Source organism: Mesocricetus auratus, unplaced genomic scaffold (assembly GCF_017639785.1).
Source record: "Mesocricetus auratus isolate SY011 unplaced genomic scaffold, BCM_Maur_2.0 Super-Scaffold_100009, whole genome shotgun sequence".
Taxonomy (NCBI): Eukaryota; Metazoa; Chordata; class Mammalia; order Rodentia; family Cricetidae; genus Mesocricetus; species Mesocricetus auratus.
This window is the reverse complement of record NW_024429193.1, coordinates 81,623,215-81,645,332: the sequence shown is the minus strand read 5'-3', so window position 1 is coordinate 81,645,332 and position 22,118 is coordinate 81,623,215. Positions and strand designations below refer to the sequence as shown.

Genomic DNA, 22,118 nt, shown 5'->3' with positions numbered 1-22,118 from the left:
TGCTAAAACACACTAGAACAGAATAAATGAGTTGTTCCCTGGTATGCTAATTTGATTCAATGATAATTAACAGCATACAACTAAGTTTGGATTTTAAGTGGAAAATAAACAGATAAATAATTTATCATATGAATAATTAAGACATCCTATACTTCAGTTTAGTTCGCTTCCAAGAATTCTTCCAAAACTTACTGTATGGTAGTCAAACCACCGAGCGTTAGGGACATAGCCAGTTACAGTGGTCCTGTACTGGAATTGAAACAGAAAGTCATTGAAATCTTCTGAAATGAAATCAAAACATTATGTGAATAAACAGATGGTCACACTTACAGGCTCAATGACAGGAGTCACCATAAAAGCTGGACCCCACAGGAACTGCTCATATATTTCCCAGGTTGCCTTATCATCAAAGAACCTTCACAAAAGAATCACAAAGTATTCAGTGAAACCAAAGAACTGATTCTAGTCTGAACACTACAATGTGCTTAATCAGATCCCAGTTTGCCTTAAGAATTTTGGTGGACTCAACTAAAAACCATTCCCAAAAAATAGTTAAAACAAAAAGCTATTCTGCTGTTTAGAACACAGTGTGGAGCAATATATACTATATGAGTAAAACCAAATTATGTGAAAATGTTCTAACAAAAAGAGTTGTTAAGGAATATTTGAACAATATAATGACAAGTCCCTGTGAAGTACAATTTGTATAGGAGAATTAACACCTGTCTTTAAATATGAACTTTGTCTAGTAAAGGATTAGCAAAATTGGAAGCCGTAATACAAACAGCCTGAAAAAAGTTTGCAAAACTTTCATTATAAGGATGTTTATTATTTCTTTTCTTAATATTCTAAGAGTTTTTTTTTGTTTTAAGACAAGGTGTATAGGTTTACACCAGTAATCCCATACATGAAAGCTGAGGCAGGAGGTTTGCCATGGAGGAAGAACAGTCTGAGTTATATAAAGAATTCCAAATATGAAAGTAAAATTCTGTTTCCAGAACGTACATAATTTTGAAATTATAAAACAAAAAATAAATGAGAACCAGTTCTGTAGAGATGCCACTTCAACAGGTAAAGGACTAAGACAAAACCTTAGAAGTTTGGAGTCACACTGCTGCATAAGGAATGTTTAGTTAAAAAAAAAACTAAGATAAAAAATGTCAAGATGGTGGTGGTGGTGGGGAGATTGTCTGTCTTAGAGTTCTTCATATTGTCTGACATGGCTTAATGTCATTAAAGATTCTTGCATATCTAAGTTGATTTCTTAACTTTGAAAACCAAATGTTCACAGAAAAAAACATTACAAATTTGTAAGTAGTCACTAGCAAATGTTCCCATTCCTTATGTTGTTGAAATTAAATAATTAATATAATCACTTTTTACAATTCGTTTTAATTTTACATTTGTTTTCTTCCATTAGCAATTGAGAGTGGTGGTCAAGTAGCAGTTGGGGCTTAACCATCAAAGAACTCCCCATGAGACAAAGGCTGGATCACTCTCAATAGGACGAAAAAAAGGTTCAGAATCCATAACCAAACTCTCAAAATTTAGAAATGTAAAAGATATTAATCTGAAATGTTAAGAGTAAGAATAACTATATGATGATGAGAGAAACAGCAAAATTGTGCTTACTCATGCATTAGGGGTCTGATGACAGTGCCACCATGAACATGAGCTTCATGCATCTGTGTGTAAAAGTAGGGCAGCAAAGTGTATCTGATTTCTAGAACGTCCTTGGACATGTTAGCAAAAGTTTCATTCCAGGAAACAGGATCTTGCCTCTGAAATAAAGCATAAATTAACAGTCATATCTCATTGTTTAAATCTCAGCCATCAAATTGGAGAATAAAATTAGTAACTGAGCAATATCATGTGCTAGGAACTATCTTTACGAAAATCCTAAATGCTGTCTCAGTTCTCCTGTTATGAAGAATGAACGTGGTACAATATTAATATTTTAAAAGACAATGCAAATTAAGCTACATGCCTGAGTTAAGTAGACATATGCAAGTATAGTTCATATTTTAAAAGATGATAAATACATTGACAACTATGATAATACTCGGTGCTGGAATGTGAAGTCTAGCAAGGAAATTAAATGATTTGTTAAACAAAGATGCCCTGAAATCCAATAGATAAGCCAAAATCCCTATGCTACGTTGTATGCCATACATGCTTAAGTGAAATAAATAGATTACAGTATTGAATGTTAATAACGCTGTCATTTCTAGTTTCTCAATTTATCAGCTTGCTCTTTAAATATCTGATTTTAAGTCTTCCCATTTTATACATCATTGCAAATATCTCATACTTCTAATCAATGTAGTTCCAAGTTGAAGTATTTTATTGTTGCTCTGCCCTAGTGTAGAATAAGCCATATAGTAGGTCATTTTCCTAACTCTTCCAATATCATATAGAACAGCTACAGTATGTGTATACCCTAGCCAAGCCATGCACCCTGATTATACATTATGTCCTAATAGACTTTAAAAGATGGGCTAAGTACTATTTCATAAATATGAAAAATATTGAAGCATTAATTTAAAACTCTGTGAAGTAAAATATGATTGAAACAACAACAAACAATCTAAGGGTGTGTAGGGGAAAAACAAAGATGATAAAACAAGATTGACAGGAATATAGTAATGACATACTCTAGTAAATTGAATGTTGTGGTTTCTTGAATATGGATAAAAGGCTCCAAGTTGCATCCAACGAGTACAGAGATGATATTCTGAATCATTGAAAAAACCACAGATATCTGCTCCAACCTAAAAGATAATTATAATTCAATGCATATTAAGTATTGTTTCTTAATGATTACAGAATACAAATGTAAAATGAATAGATCTACTTACATATGGTATCCCAAAAAGATTAAATTCTAGCATACCTAAAAATTAGAATAAAGTTTTAGTATTTTAATTTTATGAATGAGGATCATATCTTCATATGTAAGTTCTTATTAAATGATACATTTTGGTATTACTAATAAATTAGTCTCTTGTAATCATTCTTCTTCTAATTAGTAATATTAATGATATTCTCAAATATGAGAGATCATATATATGTTTTAAGACAATATCACATTACATAATTTAATCTCTAATAAGTTATAAACACACCACAGTGACATAAGACTAAGTAGCATTATTTTGCTCAATTTTATTTTTAAAAATAGTTTTTCAGCTATTATTTAATCATTTATTTTTATCATATAAAACAAATATAATTAGTTTTATTAAGTAGTATTAAAATGATAATTTTAACATAATAGAGTGCATGTAACTTCTCAGGTCTTTGGCAAAGTAAGTATTCTAAATGTGATTTTAACGAATGTTTCATTAGTCCATATGGTTTAAGTCTAGAATCAAAACAGTAATTGTTTATTTGTGGCTTGAAATGATGTAGCCATTTGCTAATATCAGAAAAGATTTGGTTTAATGTGTTTCCTTCTTGACAATTTCTCTGTGATTCTTATTCACCAGTAGATAATATCTACCCATTTCCTTCTTAGATTTAGAATAGTGTTTCTTCAATCTCACACCTTCTTTTACTAGGAAACAGGGTCCACATTGAGTAGTGATTTTTATCCAAGTAAAGTAGCTGAGTATCATCAGTCACTTGTTTCTCTGCAGCATCCTTAATTGTGCCTTCCTGACTAGTGATTCCATAAGAATGAGGTGAAAATTTAATTCTTACAATTTATTAATGATATTTATCTAGCACAAAGAAAAAAATTTAAAATAATTATAGAAGATATTTCTACATACCAATGAGTGATTTTTCCAAATTAGCCCAGTTTGCATAATTGTCTCCGAGCCAGTGTCCCCCCCAGCGACCAGCCGTGGGATACGTGGACCGAGAGATGACTATCCCTCTCAGGCCAGTGGTCTTTCGTAATGCACTATACAATGAAGACATATGTTGCATGTTTACATTACTCATTTTCTTTAAATATTACTTTTTGTCCTTGTTGTTTTACAAGACAGAGCAGTTCTATGTAGTCCTGGCTGTCCTGAAATGTGGTTTTTGACTACTCTGGCCTTCAATTCAGAGATCTGCCTTCCCAGTGCTGGAACTTAAGGCTTGAGTTACCTGTCTGAGTTTAATATTTCCACGCAAACAACTTCCTTGGAAACGTTGTATATACTTTAGGATCAGGTCAGCTCTTCACAGCTGAGCCTTCACTTAGGTTTAGCGTGACAGAAACTTTTCTTCCCTTCTATAATTTGCTAGAGTGATATGCATCTATACTGTCAAATTTTCCTTTCTTAACGTTTCAATGCATGTAAGTTAACTTAATAATACTAGTCAAGTGAATCAATCAAGTAGAGCATTTTATTCAACTGAAATTTTTGGGATTAAGTAGAAATGTGATAACTCAATGGAGCTCTTCTCAGCAATAAATAACCACGTCTATTGTACATATTAATCTGAAGAATATATTTTCTAAGGCCTCCCCAGCTTAGCAGAAAATAAATAATGGAAAGAATTAATGGATCACTTATGTTTTAAAAAGAATCATCACACTTTAGATGTAGAATTTATCCCAAGTCTAATCACAGCAAGAAAATATACAACTCTGTTTATAATTAGTGTTACCTTTCTTTTCTAACCTGAGTTATGCATAATAAAACATAGTCCAGTTTAAATATAATACAGTAATACATCAATTTATCTGCATCTCTTTCACTTTTTTCTGTCATTCTTCAATTGTTTTTTCATCATTTGATCTTTCTATAATTAACATATATATATGTTCTATCAATTGAAATAAAATTTGTTGTTACTCAAAAATAACTATATGAATACAAACTATATAAAAAAGTATTTCAGCATGATGGACAGAGGTGGTGCATGCCTTTAATCAGAGCACTGGGGAGACAGAGGCAGGCAGATTTCTGTGGGTTTAAAGCCAGCCTGATATTGAGAGGGAGTTTCAAGACAGCCAGGGTAATACAGAGAAACTCAGACACAAAAAAAATTTCACTTGATGACTACTAAAATGCATAATTAGGTAGATTTTAATGTTGACTAAGTTCATCATCAGAATCAAATACTTTTCTGGTAACAACAAGGTACACTATGACTCTTATTATCTGCTTAGGTATAAAAATTCATTGTATTCCTTTGTTATTTCAGTGATGGTTAGTGTTAGCTACCCATTTGATAGAGTCGAGAATAATCTGCAGGTCTCTAAATGCCAGAGGGAGGTTATCTTGATCATGTTACTAATTACTTTAAATTGCATATGTACTCAAACTTCATTTATGTATTTGTACATTCAACATTATTCATTGTTTATTGTACTAGGATATTTTGGACAACAAAATAAATATGGCCTAGGATCCTATGGATTAACATGAAAAATATGAAAATAATAAGAATATAATGAAGATAGGTGGATTTTGTTTGACTGCTCAGCTGATTGTCAGGTTTCTAAGACTTATGAAGGAAGAAGTAATTTACAAATTGGAAATGAAAGAAATATGGCAAGGCTTTTGAAATATGACTTGAAACTATTATCATCAATATGAAAATGGACTAGAAGACCAGAGAAGAAAATGATAAAGATTACTTACTCCAGAGTGGGTTTCACTTGTGACCATCCATATAAATTGTGCACATCATAATGCAAAACTGATGACCCATCACTGAGAATCTGTTCAGTTTCCATGCACATGGTCCGGAAATGTAATCCCTCCGTTCTTTTCGTGAGTTCTGGGAAAACACAGTAATATTTTGGAGAACATGACTTGAAACATGTAGCTCATAACTACACATTCTTTAATTCTTAACTTTCAGATTCCAATTTTACTAGTGATTTAAAAGGTGCATATGAAATGCAGGTAATGTTTTAATCCAGTATAAGCTGGATACTAATCAGGCCAGAGTTTTTTGCACAATTATCACCCAAAGATTTAACCATTTCTTTATGGTGAATATGTGAAAAACCTGTTCTTACATTCGGAAACATCATACACCACTGTGAGTTATAGTTACCTAATGTGTCATATAAAGCAGGTATCCTTTCCCTCAAATGATAAAATTGCATCCACTCATAACTGTTGGTATGCAAATTATGCTATTTCAAATAATTATTGATTTTTAATCATTTGTACATTTTGTGTATGCTAATTTTAAGTGTCTGTAGTCATCTGTGCAATAATCACTGAATTTTGTGTTTGTATAAAAATCTAAAACATGTGGTCCACACCTTTAATCCCAGCACTTGGGAGTCAGAGGCAGGCAGATCTCTGTGAGTTCGAGGCCAGCCTAGTCTACAGAGCGAGTTCCAGGACTGCCTCCAAAACAATACAAAGAAGCCCTATCTCGAAAAACCAAAAAAAGAGAAAAAAATAAAACACGAATACATTGTCAGTTGCATAAAATTTTCAAGATTTACTCAAAAATTTTTATTTATGTGTATATGTGCATGTACACAAGAATATAAATGCTCATGAAGGCCGGGAAGCACTATGGGATATTCTGGATCTGTAGATACCTAGACCGTTTTAGCTGTCATATGTGGGTTTCAGGAACTAAACCATAGTTCTCTGCAAGAGCAGGGGGCAACCTATCTGTAAGCCATCTCTCCATCCCTGAAATGTCTACTGCTTTTTATTCAGTTAAATGAAAAATACTGATTCAGTACATTGCAATGGAAATAATTCAATTAATTCCCATAGGAGGCCTCATCCTTTCTGACGAAAGGATGGTGGCTGTAGAAAGTAGGTGGGCGAGGGTTTGGGAGGAGAAAAGGGAGGGAAACTGTGGTTGATATGTAAAATAAATTTTAAAATGGAATAAAAAAATTTAAAAATAGAAAAAGTGTCCACTTGGGGCACAAATCTCAGAACTAATGCCACTATTGTCTTCAGCAAGCTTTATGTTTGTTGCCTCCTTCCAGACATGAGCTGTCACCAGATTACAGAGGAGCAGAAAATATGTTTAGTCTATTTTCCCCTTCTTAAGAATAATTACTGCACAAAATTTTTAATGAGTAAAGTATATTAAGACATTTAACACAGAAAATTCTGAGGACAGTATGACAAACAAATTTGATTAAGCTAGAATTATGGGTACACAAATAAAACATTTACTTTTTCTCTCAAAATAGTGTTGGATTATTAACATTTTATGTGAGGTTGGGCATATTGGACTGTGTGACTGAATACTGAAAATTTAGAATGAATTTACACTTACTACAACTTAAGGACAACATAAACAGTAAACAGCAATAATTATTTCATATTATGAAAAGTATAGTCATCAAATTCTACCTGGGAAATAAGGTGGGTAGTTTAGTGTATCATTTCTGCATCTATTGCTGACAGTTCCATTTACAAAACTGGAAGGCTCGTTCATATCCTGAAAGAGAAAACAAGAAGTTTTAAGAATTTTACTCAATAATTGTTGGTAATCATTATTTAGAAACCTTGATAGGTAACACAAGTTTTTAATTCCAGAACTCAGGAAACTAAAGCAGTCTTAAGACAGTCTGGGATACCTGGGGAGTGGAGACTTCCATGGTAACCAACTTGTAGTGTTGGAGTGCAAATAAATTAAATGGGTTTGGACAGCATTTTGCTTACTCCATATTTTAAAACTTCAGAATATTTCATTGTGATGTAGTGTTCAATTCAGAATATTTAAAGTGACTTCTATACTCTGCCTCATTTTAAAAAACATAATGTATTCCCCACTGTAGATTATGCACATGAGTGAATCTGAGCAATATGCTTCCATGATGTAAATTATGATATTATATGACTTATAATGTTCTCTTCTCTCAGGCTCCTTCAAAGGGACATCAATTTTTTTAGGTTTAAAAATACAAGATGTAGCTTAAAATGTAGACAACTTCAAGGGGCATCATCACATTTGATCTCAGTCAAAAGGAGCATCTGTAGTGACCATATGGATTAGACACTCTGTAATCCTGCCGGGTGGATTAGGGGCTCTGTAGACCTGCAGGATGTATTGAGGCTTTGTAGTCCAGCAGGGTGGATTAGACACTCTGTAATCCTGTAGGATGGACTCAAACCATTTCTCTCATGAAATGACTTCCCACACCTGAGTATGACATTCTTGCATTAGGTAAACATAAAATAACTAGTTATGCCGGGCAGTGGTGGCACACACCTTTAATCCCAGCAATCGGGAGGCAGAGGCAGGCGGATCTCTGTGAGTTCGAGGCCAGGCTGGACCGACAGCCTCCAAAACAATACAGAAAAACCCTGACTCATAAAACCAAAAAAAAAAACCTAGTTATTATTTATTCATAACAGGACTCATAGGCTATTTTGGTTACATGGTCAAGTTGAGTAGCCCAAGAAGTTACATTCTCCTGTATATGTTACATAGTTAAAGGCATGTGTTTAGTATTCCTTTTTATAACAATGTTTAGCACCAAAAGAGTGAGCTAAGCAGCATAGGGATACATGGGCATTATTAAATTACGAAACATCTGTAGAATAAACATAAAACAAAGCCTTAACAGCTCACTTACGATCCACAAGCCATCAAACTTCATTTTGTCATTGTAGAAGTCATAAACTTCTGTTGCCCACCACTCTGCTGTGGCATTCTTGAAGAAGTCTGGAAATGCTACATGTGCTCTGGAAGCCTAAATAAAACAAAATGGAGACCCACACTCATATTCAAAAAGTTCTCAGCCTGGTTTACAGACTGAGTTCCAGGACAGTCCAAGCTGCTCAAAAAAGAGAGAGGGGGAGGAGAAAGAGACAGAACAGCTCAAGGATCTCTGTGGAAGATAAGCAGAACAATTTGAGGACTTGGAAGTAGTAGATGACTACAAGAATACACAAAATACAACAGTTTCACACATGAATCACAGGGTTGGGATAGCAGACACAAGATCTGTGCAAGTTCAAGCCAGACAAAGTCCCTGCATGGAGAGGGGATGTCCTTTTTATCGTCACTTTCAATCTAGTAGTATAATGATGAGAAATATGGAGTAATCAAGGAAAAAAATAAAGCATCAATTCAACAGCAAGATACTTAAAATTCTTTTACATCTACAATGCATCTCCTTTTATAAGATATTATTATCTTATAAAAACAATGTAAAACATACAATTCCTTCATCCTAAAATTTCATATTTGAAAAAGCTTGGTAAAGGTGATTAAGATTAATCCAATAAAAATATTTTAAAATATACTTACTCCTTTTAAAGGAAAATATTCAAATTCAGTCATACACTAATACAACCTCTAATTCCAAATTGTGAATTTTTTAGCTATAAAGTCCAGCAACACAAAACTTACATTAACTGCTTCATCTTCTGTTAAACTCTCATTTATTTCAATATTTGGTAAATCTGGCCAAACCTGTAAGAATGTATAAGTGAGTTAATAATTCAAGATGCATTAGTTCTGACTTCTATAAATATTATTAATATCCCACTAGAAGTGTATTCTGACTTTATATCCCTGTCCCTTTAATCCCTATAGGTATATCTTATGCATTTCATTTTACAATATTTTTAGATTTAGAGAAAAAAATGATGAAAATCGGTGTATTTCCTTCACCTACCTTCCCTTTAACCACATGACTAACTTATGTTTAGACTGTGCTTGAACTCCATCACTTTGTTAATTAGTACAATAACATTAAAAACAATCATAAATTAGTGAGTTAGGAAAAAACTCAAACCAAATATATAAATCATGAATTATTTCACCACTATAGGAATTTGTGAAATTTCATCCAATTTAAATATCAATATTGAGTGACTGAAATTTTTTAATATTAAAAAAATATCTTCCATGTCCAAGGGCCTAAAACAGGTCCACAGTTCCAGAAAGCTTGATATTACCAGGAAACAACAAACTCTCACTACAGCCTGCAAAGACAAGGCTGTCCAATCTATCCATATCTATTCAATACAGTGCTCCAACTTCTAGCAAAAGCAATAAGAAAACATCAAAGGGATACAAATTAGAAAGGAAGAAGTCAAACTTTCACTATCTGTAGATGATATGATGGCATGGATAAGTGACATGAAAAATTCTACCAGGGAACCACGGCAGCTGATAAATACATTTAGTAATAAGGCAGAGAACAAGATTACCTCTAAAAAAAATCAGTAGCCCTCCTATATACAGATGAGAAAGAAACCAGAGAAACATTTTATTTCACAATTAGTCACAAACAACATAAAATATCTTGGGATAACTCTAACCAAGAAATGTATAACAAGAAATTTAAATCTTCGAAGAAAGAAGTTGCAGAGGACATCAGAAAATGTAAAGATCTTCCATTCTGTTGGATAGGTAGGATCAAAACAGTAAAAAATGGCAATATAACCAAAAGCAATCTACAGGTTCAATGCAATTCCTATCAAAATCCCAGCATTATTCTTCACAGACTTTGAAAGAACAATACTCATTTCACATGAAAAACAACAACAACAACAAAAAAACAGGTCAGGCAAAACAATCCTGTACAATTAAGGAACCTCTGGAGGCATCACCATCACTGACTTCAAGTTTTGATATAGAGTCATAAGCATGAAAACAGATTGGTATCAGCACAATGGAATCAAAGTGAAGACACTAACATTAATCCAAATACCTATGAACACCTGATATTTGACAAAGAAGCTAAAATTATACAATGGAAAAATGAAAGAATCTTCAACAAATGGTCCTAATATAACTGGATGTTAACATGTAGAAGAACACATATAGATCCATATCTATCCTCATGCACAAAACTAAAGTTAAAATGGATAAAAAAAAATCTCAAACTAAATCCAGCCACACTGAACCTCATAGAAGAATATATGCCTTGAAGGCATTGACACAAGAGACCACGTCCTAAATATAAAACCAGTAGCACAGACACTAAGAGAAACAATAAATGGTACCTAGTGAAACTGAGAAGCTTCTGTAAGGCAAAGGACATGGTCAACATGACAAAACAGCAGCCCACAGAATGGGAAAAGATCTTTATCAACCCTACTTCTGACAGAGGGCTGATCACAAATATATACACAGAATTCAAGAAACTAGACATCACAGAACCAAATCTTCAAATTTAAAAATGGGGTACATGTCTAAACAAACAATTCTCATCAGAAGAACCTCAAGTGGAAAAAAGACACTGAAGGAATTGCCCAAAATCTTTAGCCTTCAGGAAATGGAAATATAAACAACTCTGAGATACCATCTTTTACCTGTCAGAATGGCTAAGATAAAAAATATGAATGATACTTTATGCTGGACAGGATGTTGAGTAAGGTGAACACCCCTTCATTACTGGTGCAAGTATAAACTTGTACAGCATCTTTGGAAATCACTATGGCAGTTTCTCAAAAAATTGAAAATCAATCTACCTGAAGATCCAGAAATACAACCCTTGGGCATATACCCAAAGAATGCAGACTCATACCACGAGTACATTTGCTCAACTGTGTTCATGCAGGATTATTAATAGTTAAAGCAAACTATATGCCCCTAAACCGAATAATGTATTAAAATGGTACATTTGCACAATGGAGTACTATTTAGTGATAATAAAATAATGACTTCTAGAAATTTGCAGGCAATTGTTAGAAAAAAATTCTGAGTGAGGCAACCCAGACCCAGAAATACAAACACAGTATGTACTCACTCATAAGTAGATATTATATATAACTGAAAGAATAACCAGCCTACAGTCCACAATCCCATAGAAGTTAGGTAACAAGGAGGACCCTAAGAGAGGAATACACGGATCCCCTCAGGAAGGGGAAAGGGACAAGTTCTGCTGAGTAAATCTGGAGAGGGAGAAGAACGGGAAGGAGAGAAGAGGAGGGGGAGGAGAAAATAAAGGAACCAGATGCTCAAGCTGGGGTTAGGACAGAGTTGGGAGAGCAAGGAAAGAGATATCTTGGTAGAGGGAGTCATTACGGGGTTAACGAGAAACCTGGTGCTAGGAAAGTTCCCAGGAATCCACAAGGATGACCCCAGCTAAGCCTCTAAGCACTAGTGGAGAGGCTGCCTGAACTGACCTTCCCCCAAGTCAGATTGATGACTACCTTATTTGTCATCATAGAACCTTCAACCAGTAACTGATGGAAGCAGATGCAGCGATCCACAACTGTGCACTGGGCTGAACTCTCAGAGTCCCATCAAAGAGAGCGAGAAGTCATAATATGAGCAAGGGGGTCAAGACCATGAGAGGAAGAACCAGAGCTAGTGGGAGTTCAGTGACTCTGGACTGACAGCTGGGGAATCTGCAAAGGACCCCTGAAAGTGGATAACTGTTTAAGGGGCAACTGGCAATGAGAGCAGGATTTATCCCTAGTGTATGAACTGACTTGTTGGAGCCCATGCTCTATGGAGGGATACTTTGCTTGCCTAGATCCAGTGGGAAAGACCTTAGTGCTGCCTCAGTGTGATGTGGCAGAATTTGTTCACTCCCCATTGGAGGCCTTACCCTCTCTGATTAGTGGATGAGGGTGGGGCAACAGGAAGTTTGGGGGAAACTGGAAGAGGGCAGGGAGGGGGAACTGAGATTGGTTTGTAAAATAAAAAAAACATGGTTTTAAAATAAATACAGTAAGGAAGCCAAATCCAGATATAGTATAATTCACTCAGATCTCAGTGTCACTGTTTGTAATGTCCAGTGAATGTGTTTCCATCTTTACTTTCTTCACATGAGTCCAGTTCTCAAAGCAAAACAACAAAACCAATGCTCCTGTTTTTCACAAAAATAAAAATGCATAACTGTTTGTCACCCAGAGCACAATGAACAGCCACTCCACTTTTGGATGTTTCATTAGAAAACATAAACAATATCTAAAAATGAATGAAATCCAATTTAGTCACAAAAAATTGATTTTAGGATTATTATACATCCCTTATTTATGTCTAATAATTCAGATCTATATCAGATAGAACAGAATATTTTAGTTATTGAATCTGTACTTTTATGTCATACCAAATATGCTTTTAAAATAGTTAATGAAATAAAATATCTAACATTTTCAAAATTATTATACTTAGAAATATCAAGTACCTTCGCCCAACAAATGTCATTTGTGTTAGGCCACTTGACAAAGACATCTTTCTGTATCCCTCGATCAAAGGCAGGGTAAGGCTTTGTTTCATTTCCTGAAATTGCTGGATCCTAAAATTAAAAAAAAAATAAAACAAACTAGGCATGAAGACAACTTATTTACAGCTTGTTGGGTGGCCATTCAAAGATGGTGCAACTTTCTACTCTTTTTTTTTAAGATTTATTTATTTATTGTATATACAGTATTCTATCTGCATGTATGCTTCCAGGCCAGAAGAGTGCAACAGATCTCATTACAGATGGTTGTGAGCCACATGTGATTGCTGGGAATTGAACTCAGGACCTCTGGAAGAACAATCTGTGTTCTTAACCTATGAGCCATCTCTCTAGCCAATTTTCTACTCTTGCACTATCATAACCTTCTGTTCTCCTTTAGGGAACTGACCAAGTATCAATACCAGATTCACGCTACAATATTCTAAGAAATTCTCAAAAGAATCTGTTAGGAACTCAGCAAGTTTATTGAAGGTTCTTGGTTTCATTTTTTCACCTCGTGAATGTTCTGGCTGTCTAAATTTCTCATTAAAATATATTCAAAAACTATTCTTTCCAGCGATTATTTTTATTCAACCCACTGAAAGCCACTTTGATATAATGGGAAACCCTCAGAAGAAATTCATCAGACCACCTGAAAGTGTCCTGGGAACAAAAATATCAATTCTCACCCTTCGAAATTGAAACCAGTGTGTGACTTGGGTGGTAACTGGAGCACAGTTTGCCTTTGGTACCTGTCACTTGACTTACATCTTTATAGGTAAACCTTAATGTAACATAGATGGTAATAGCCTGAGTAAATAATATACAAAGTGATGGGGGAAAAATCAATGGGTAGGAGGAGTGCTTGAAATGTTTTTTATTTTAAAAAATTTGGTGTGTGTGTGTGTGTGTGTGTGTGTGTGTGTGTGTGTGTGTGTGTGTGTGTGTGTGTGTATACCATATGTACCAGGTCTGCTGTAGAGGCCAGAATAGAGTATTGGACTCCCCTGGAGTTTTACATCATTGTAAGCTGCTCAATATGGGTGCTGGGATCAAAACTCAGGTCTTCTTAAAAGGAGAGAGTTCTCATAACTACTAACCAATATGCAAGTCCAATGTTCTCTTTTTGAAAAGTCTTTATACCTTCACTTTAGAAGAGTAAATATAAACAAACAATATAATTCACGTAAACTCAATACTAACCAATATAATAATATATTTCATTCCCTCATTTCTTATTCGTTCCACAAACTGGGGAAGATCTGTGAATCTTTCACCAATGGTGAAGTCTAGTTGCCGTTCCATGTAATTAATGTCTGTATACTGAACATCCTGAAATAGAAAATAATGACAACTTGATACCTGCATAACAAAGCCTGCATTAAAGAAAGAAAAATGGTGATAAAAATGCAAAGTAGTTTATAAACAGTTTCATGTGGATGACTGCTTTGATGAATGATTCAACAATTATTTAATTTGAGAAGTAAACAGTACAAATCAGCAATAGTGTAATATTGGTTTCCAAGAAAAACAGAGACAAAATTTTTTAATGCTATGAAATTAGGGTAAAATGGTCAGTCAGTTAAAATCTGAAATTTCAATGCATATTGTACTAAAGTTAGCCATACATCATGTAGGAATAAATTAAGATAATTTTACCAGTCACAAAAGGGAAAATATTTATAATCCCATCAGTTATTATCAAAATTACCTTCTCAAATAAATCAAATTGATTTTTGAAATTGCTTGGTGATGCATTGTTTACACTTAAATATTTGGAAATATATCTAGCCACCAAATTTAAAGTTTACCATGCGAACATCAAATTAGTATTAAATAACTAATTTTCCAACCATGTTCTCTTAATCAACATTGCCCTTAACTATTACAGTTTTGGGGGAAACTGCTGCTGTCATAGTAGGGTGATACTGAAAAGCCTCAACTTCAAATATCAACTTGCATACTTCTGTATTTTCAATGTATGCAAATGAATGACTCGGATATAGAATCCATGTCATTTTCAGATAGTGAGGTTCTTGATGTAAAACGAGGACTTACATAGATGTTTTACATATTGCAATGTTTATGGAATTCTTTCATATTGATAAAAATAAACAGATTCAGAAGCATTGTGGAAAGATCATATTCCATAAACCCTGCCATTTAGCCCTATGTAGTCCAATTATATATCTTAAGGCTCAAATCATGCAGCTGCATGCCGAGCTCCTTCAAATTGGCTACATTAAGTGATACTATAGATTATTTAAACATAAAGGGAAGATGTACGACTATGCAAGCCACAAGTTATGAGAGGAAACAAAATGATTCCTCAGAATCATCCAGGGTCTTACTAAAGTTGGAGACTAGGCAAAGATGGAGTATTACAGTTCCTTACCTATATATGTGAGACAGATATATGAAAACCCCATATCCAGTTATTAACATGCTCCTGAAACATGAACATTATTCCCAAATATTTAATTTACTGCTAAGGAATATCGTGTTTAAATAGGTCCTTCTATCTTACAGGCTCCATTTTATTGGTATACATACATAGGGGATGTTAGCAGCCACCATATCTTCATATAGTTGCATAATCTCTGAAGTATTTCTGTATCCATAACGACATAACTGAAATCCCAGCGACCAGTAAGGTGGCATGACTGGAAAGCCAATTACCTTTAGAAACATTATCAGTAAGACAAAATAAGTATTTCACATTATATGCAAAGCTCTATGGTTTTTAAATGAATATGCACTCATACTTCATGGTATTGCCTTGTTGCAGCTTCTGGGGTTGGTCCCAAGAACATGTAAAAATCCAAGATTCCTCCAATTGTGCGGTAAGTTAGAGCAGGAGTTGGCTGGAATGTAACATCTGAAAATCCAAAATAAGACTTAATTGTTATCTACATGTGAGATATCTATTTGTTACTGGACCACATTTTCCCATTTCATAGGTGAACTTTAACAAATAATAACTTCACCCATTCCATTGCTGTTCAGTAACAGAACTCCATGAGCATTGCCTTCATTTTCCAAAGCCATATAATAGGGATGGAATCCATAGGAATTAAGTTTGTACTGAAACATATAAAAATATAATATATATTTAGGAAAAATAAAGTATGAACTAGACCAATGTTGTTTAAATTCATTTACATTGAGTTTATTAACATATTCCTGATTAGCAAGTTATAGTATTTGAATAAGGTAAATGTATTTCTTTAAAAATATCACTTAGCTGGTAGGTGGTGGCACACACCTTTAATCCCAGAATTTGGGAGGCAGAAGCAGCCAGATTTTCATGAGTTTGAGGCCAGCCTGGTCTACAAAGTTACACAGAGTAACCCTATCTCCAAAAACATAAAAGATGTAAAATATTGCCTCTTTTGTACTAATAATTTCATATAGCATGCAAATGAATATGAAAAGATGTGATATCCATAAACTATGCAACAATAACTGGCAGACTACCCTGATGTTAGAGCAGTTACGTTTCTTGTTTTGTTTTGTTTTTTTTTTGGTTTTATGAGACAGGGTTTCTCTGTTTTGGAGGCTGTCGGTCCAGCCTGGCCTCGAACTCACAGAGATCTGCCTGCCTCTGCCTCCCGAGTGCTGGGATTAAAGGCCTGCGCCACCAACGCCCGGCCAGTTACGTTTCTTTCAAGCAGTTATGTTTCTCACTTTATCTGTAAGTTAACATTTTTCCTAAAATAGAACATTCTGGAAATAATCATAGTGATGTAGATAATCAACCTGTCAAAAAGAAAAAGTTTATAAAGATATAAACTTTCCATGTAATTTGTGTAACTTGAATTTTAGTAAATTATTGGAATGGGAAATCAAGATAAAATTAACCTAATAATCATTATATTAACATAGAGGAGTTCTTTGGAACTCAGATTGTCACTTATGGCTTCCCCCTGCTCCACTAGATAACACAACGTCCATGTGCACGTGTGAGGGAGCATTAACTGGACTCAGTGGGCTCAAAAAAAAAAGATATATAAAATTAGAATTCTACCTTTCCAAAAATGAAAAAATAAATTATTGAAGTAAAATTTTTATTTTATTTTATTTATTTATTTATTTTGGTTTTGGTTTTTCGAGACAGGGTTTCTCTGTGTTGTTTTGGAGTCTGTCCTGGAACCTGCTCTGAAGACAAGGCTGGTCTCAAACTTACAGATATCCTCCTGCCTCTGCCTCCCAAGTGCTGGGATTAAAGGCCTGTGCCACCAACGACCGGTGAAGTAAAATTTTTAAAAATTTGTTCAATATGCCTTTTAAAATACATCACAAATTTTATTTTCTCTAATTTTTCAATGATCTCTGATAATATTGTTTACTTTTTCAGAAAATCACCGTATTAACTCTGGGAATCTCTTGCACCTTTTATGTTGTTTCAGTCTTGAGCTATTACCCCACAGAGAACTGAACCAACTCCCCATCACAGTCTTATCCGCCTCATTACCTAGTCACACATGGATACCTACACCAGGAGGTTGATCTCTTGTGAACATTCCCCAAGTATGCCAGTTCATATCTCTCTTGAATGCTGTGTGTTCTGCTTCCCCAAAACCATATAAATATTCTGATGGAAGACGGCTAGATATCTGAATGAACTGGTCATTGAATGCAAATCCAGGCAGGCGAGAATCCCAGCTGAAAATAAAAAGAAACAAGGCTGTCACTGTAAATATGTGTAAAATAAAAAGTAATAACTGTAATTATTTTTGTTGTCTTGAAAGCAAATCAATGCTTGTTCTCTATGCAAACACAAAATCATATTGCAAATAATAATGTTAATTCTTCATTTGTGATCTGAAAAGTGTTTCTCATACCCCTAATTACATCCAGGTGTCAAATGGATGTGCATAATTACTGTAAAAGAGTTTTTATTTTGACTAAGTTAGTGTCTTAATAAGTAAACTGCATTTTATGTACCATTGTGTGAAATATACGATGAGAATATAATTATATGTATTCATCATTAGTTCAGGATTGTACTAAAAGTAAAACTGATCAAAATAATAGTGGCCTGTTGGATTATATCCCAAAATTGAGTATGATTTATCTTATCTAGCCTTTGGGATAATCATTTTTTTATCTTCTGTACCTTAAGAAAATAAATCCTATCAGAAAGCATTATCATAACAGATATTTCAACTGCAAATTCTTCCTGCCTACTACAGCCTGCTGCTTTTTATTGTATTTAAAATACACGAGATATAGAAATGCATTTTAAAGGGATCATTACTTTAGTTATTTGTGAGAACAAATAGAAAGAAGGAGCAAAAGAAAGCAAGGCCAGCAAGTATTTTATTATGAAAAATCTGAGACACACACAAAGCTTCGAGGTCATTTTGAAATTGCTGCCTGAATAGGAGAACCTTCCCAGCCCCAAGAGTTTGTTTCATGAATCAGTTTGCTTCTCGTCCTTTTAAACTAAACTTTTTATAATAAAATAATGTTAAATCCAGTAAGTTGGGGTTTTCTTTATTGGCATCAACACTGTACATAACCGACAGCATCCTGAAATCATTTAAAAGAAGGCATGGAGTGCGTCAATAAAAATGCTTTTCAATTTGATGCCATTTGAGAAAATAGAGTGATTTTTTGAGTAAATTTATTCACCATAAGATGAATACAGATTTGTCTCAATTTATTTTCATCAACTTCCAGATCTCATAAATATTTTAAAAAGTTTTAATAACACATTTACATAACATATCCATCATCATCATCATCGCTATTATTACTATTATTTGGGTTTTTTTGAGACCGGGTTCCTCTTTGGAGGTTGTTCTGGAACTTGCTCTGTAGACCAGGCTGGCCTTGAACTCACAGAGATCCACCTGCTTCTGCCTTCTGAGTGCTGGGATTAAAGCTGTGTGCCACCAACGCCTGACTCCTAACTGTTATTTTCTGAACACTTACTATGTATTTTAAGATGAATCTGTTTACAATATTGTAATAATCTAGAATTTATTAAGGAAAGTGACCGTAGCTATAGAGTAAATTAAGTTTCAGATGAGTTTTTTTATTTGGTTCTTTGAGTATGCTGTTTAAAAATGTTAAAATTGAGAAAATATTTACTACAACTACAACTGTTAGGATATTATCTTTTCAATTAAAACTTTCCACTTTGTATCAAATAATTTAATCACTTACATAAGCCGTCCACTGCTTCTCCTTCGAACCTGGATGCCAAAAGGGTTTTCCTTGATTTCAACATCATAAAGCCTATTTTCATAAGAGCTTGTGGGGGTCTCTGGAATGTTTAATGGTACTGGAACTTCATATCTCTTATGATTCGCATCGAAAATCTATTGCAGAGAAGCATAACAACACAGGAGCATTCATTTGGCATTTAGAATTGTCATCTGAATTTGCATATGTAACTTACATAAAACATTGCGTATGCAGAAACTGATGAGGTCCAGAAAATATTAGATTGCTTAACATTTTTGTACTAAGAAAGTTTATATGAAACATACCTTAAATTGTAGCATGTCATTTTTGTGATATTTTACTTCTACTCGTAGATTGGAGATGGGGTTAGAAGGGAGGTTTACTCTAGCATTTGCAGTATTAAACTGGAGTTCGGCTGTTATACCCGTTGGTGAATATTGAGTTGAAGTTAACGAATAGGGATTGTGGTCTGCAGGAAAGTAGCAATCAGGTGCAAAGGATGTCGCACTAACCTAAAAGCGGTAGAGGAACAACATCGCAAAGTGTAAGCATTGTAAACTCGAACTTAAAAAAATCAAACAGGATGACACCAATTGGCAAGCTAAGCAATAGTGGAAAGACCACCTCGAGTGCCCATTCCTGATAATGAACTTGATGTCTATAACCATCCTGGAGCCTTCATCCTGTGACTGATGGAAGCAGAGGCAAATACCCACAGTTAAACACTGAACTGAACCCAAGGAACCCAGTGACATAGAGAGAGGAGCGATGAGCAAATTGGAAAAGAATGGGCTGGCAAAACCAGCAGAGACAGCTGATCTGAACAGGGGAGAGCTCTTGGACCCCAGACCGACAGCTGGGAGGACAGCATGGGACTAATCTGGACCCCCTGAATGTGAATGTCAGTGAGAAGGCCTGGGCAACCTATGGGGCCCTGAGCAGTGGATCAGTGTCTATCCCTGGAATACAAACAGTCATCGTTTGCCCATAACACAAAGAGGGTTGCTCTCTAAACCTGGACTCTTAGGGGAGTGCCTGGACCCTACCCAGAGTGAAATGACAGACTCTAGATATCCCCTATGTGGAAGGAATTGGCAATAGGATGGGAGGCTGGGGGGGATGGGGAGTGCGGGAGTAGAGGAGGGAGAGGGAACTGGGATTGACATGTAAAACCAGCTATTTAAAATTAAAATTAAAAATTTAAAAAACATAAAACCAGATTGGGGTAGATGAAAAAAAATCAAACAGGAAGTCCTCACCCAAGCTTAGTCACAATTTGTGTGACTCATAATTTATAAAACTATTACTCATGAGATACGTTCTAAAATATCACATTACATATTTACATATTGATTCTAATGTGAGAACAGTGGAAACAATCAACAATTGTTTTTTATCGCGAAATAATACAAATTGTGTTTTATTTAAAACTTTCCATAATTTTTGCCCGTATTTAACTTTGTGCTTTATAATGCTGTGATTTCTCTTCCTGAAAATGACTATAAAATGCAAAGTTGTAGTTTCTTCTCTTCCACATATTTTGATACTTATATAGTATCTTTTATGACTCATGCTGAAAGCTGCAGGTAGCATCCCTACCAAGATTAAAACCAGGGACTCTAAACAGAGATATTTAGACAGCACCCAAAGGCAAATTGATAACTGAGGTACTGATCATTAAATAGCTTACAACAGCCTTTTCTCAAAATATCCCAGTCATTAATTGATTATAGTTTCTGAAAAGCAATACATTTCTCCACATTTCAGTCTAGTTTTTTCAGAAATTATATAAATCACCCAATTCTCCTTAAAAGAATAAGATGCAAACTAATTATATTGAGATGTTCATTTCCTCCTATCTTCTTTATATTGGGTAGCTTGCAAATATAATGTTCATAGCTATGATAAACTTTGAAGACAAAACTATATGGAAGAATCTGACGCACTAATTACATTAAAACGCTGGGGAATGAATCCCAAGTTTCTGTTTACAAGAAAAAAAACTAAGTTCTGTTTTGCTTTATGAATATTGTGGTTTTAATTTGAAATACAGTTTACACAATGGTTACCTTTAGACAGTTTCAGTCAATAACTCCATCAGAGTTACTTTCCTAAATTTCATCACAGCTCCCTTATTTACAGTTTACCAACTTCTCTTTTGGAACACCTGCATTGGATTCTCGGTACCAATATGGTGGCTCACAAACTTTTGAAGTTCCAATACCATGCCATTGGACATCCAGTTTTGTCCTTCACATGCACTGAACACATGTGTTTCACATATACATGCACACATAACATGCCACTCAATATAAAATGAACAAAAAGTGATTGCTAATACAGTCTAAATATCTCAGTATCTGTATGGTAAGTACTCAACAGAAAAATAAATAATTTGTGTTTCCCAAGAAATTTCTAACTGCCTAAATTTAAAATATGTCATTAAAAATGTTTGCTTATTTAACACAGATCTGTCCATGTGGCAATATATCTGTTTATTACAGAATTAAATATGTTACTGTGACTTTGAGTGCTGTAGCTCTGAATAATTTAGCTTTGAGATTTTCAGCTAACATCAGATCTATTAGGACTCTTAAGGCTCAAAAAAACTGATGTCAGATTAAGGAGATAAATGAAGACTGTTAACCAACTGGAAGACTTGGGAAAATCTCTAATGGACCTCAAGTTCTAGGATAGTTCTACATTTCCAGATAATAACAGGGTTTAATTTCTGTACTGTCTGGGCAAGATACATGTTATGTTTGCTTTCGTATCATAATAAGCAGCATGGTTTGTACACATTCTGTATACAGCTGATTTACATCTCCATCCACTACTATCTTCTTATTCTCTT

At 34.5% G+C, this 22,118-nt stretch overlaps 1 protein-coding gene across 1 annotated transcript in view; it reads right to left on the bottom strand.

Annotated features, from left to right (window-relative positions):
• The window catches only part of Si (sucrase-isomaltase), a 79,125-nt gene that overhangs the window by 8,474 nt on the left and 48,533 nt on the right, over positions 1 to 22,118 (bottom strand). The window contains exons 26-43 of the mRNA XM_005076128.2: positions 19,570 to 19,776; positions 19,244 to 19,398; positions 17,566 to 17,734; positions 16,057 to 16,153; positions 15,835 to 15,947; positions 15,623 to 15,748; positions 14,273 to 14,401; positions 13,034 to 13,144; positions 9,295 to 9,357; positions 8,516 to 8,632; positions 7,287 to 7,374; positions 5,586 to 5,724; positions 3,774 to 3,907; positions 2,859 to 2,893; positions 2,655 to 2,771; positions 1,633 to 1,781; positions 331 to 415; positions 193 to 249 (exon numbers count right to left, since the gene is read on the bottom strand). Coding sequence (XP_005076185.1) covers positions 193 to 249; positions 331 to 415; positions 1,633 to 1,781; positions 2,655 to 2,771; positions 2,859 to 2,893; positions 3,774 to 3,907; positions 5,586 to 5,724; positions 7,287 to 7,374; positions 8,516 to 8,632; positions 9,295 to 9,357; positions 13,034 to 13,144; positions 14,273 to 14,401; positions 15,623 to 15,748; positions 15,835 to 15,947; positions 16,057 to 16,153; positions 17,566 to 17,734; positions 19,244 to 19,398; positions 19,570 to 19,776 — 2,091 coding nt within the window. The remainder of the gene's footprint in view (positions 1 to 192; positions 250 to 330; positions 416 to 1,632; positions 1,782 to 2,654; positions 2,772 to 2,858; positions 2,894 to 3,773; positions 3,908 to 5,585; positions 5,725 to 7,286; positions 7,375 to 8,515; positions 8,633 to 9,294; positions 9,358 to 13,033; positions 13,145 to 14,272; positions 14,402 to 15,622; positions 15,749 to 15,834; positions 15,948 to 16,056; positions 16,154 to 17,565; positions 17,735 to 19,243; positions 19,399 to 19,569; positions 19,777 to 22,118) is intronic.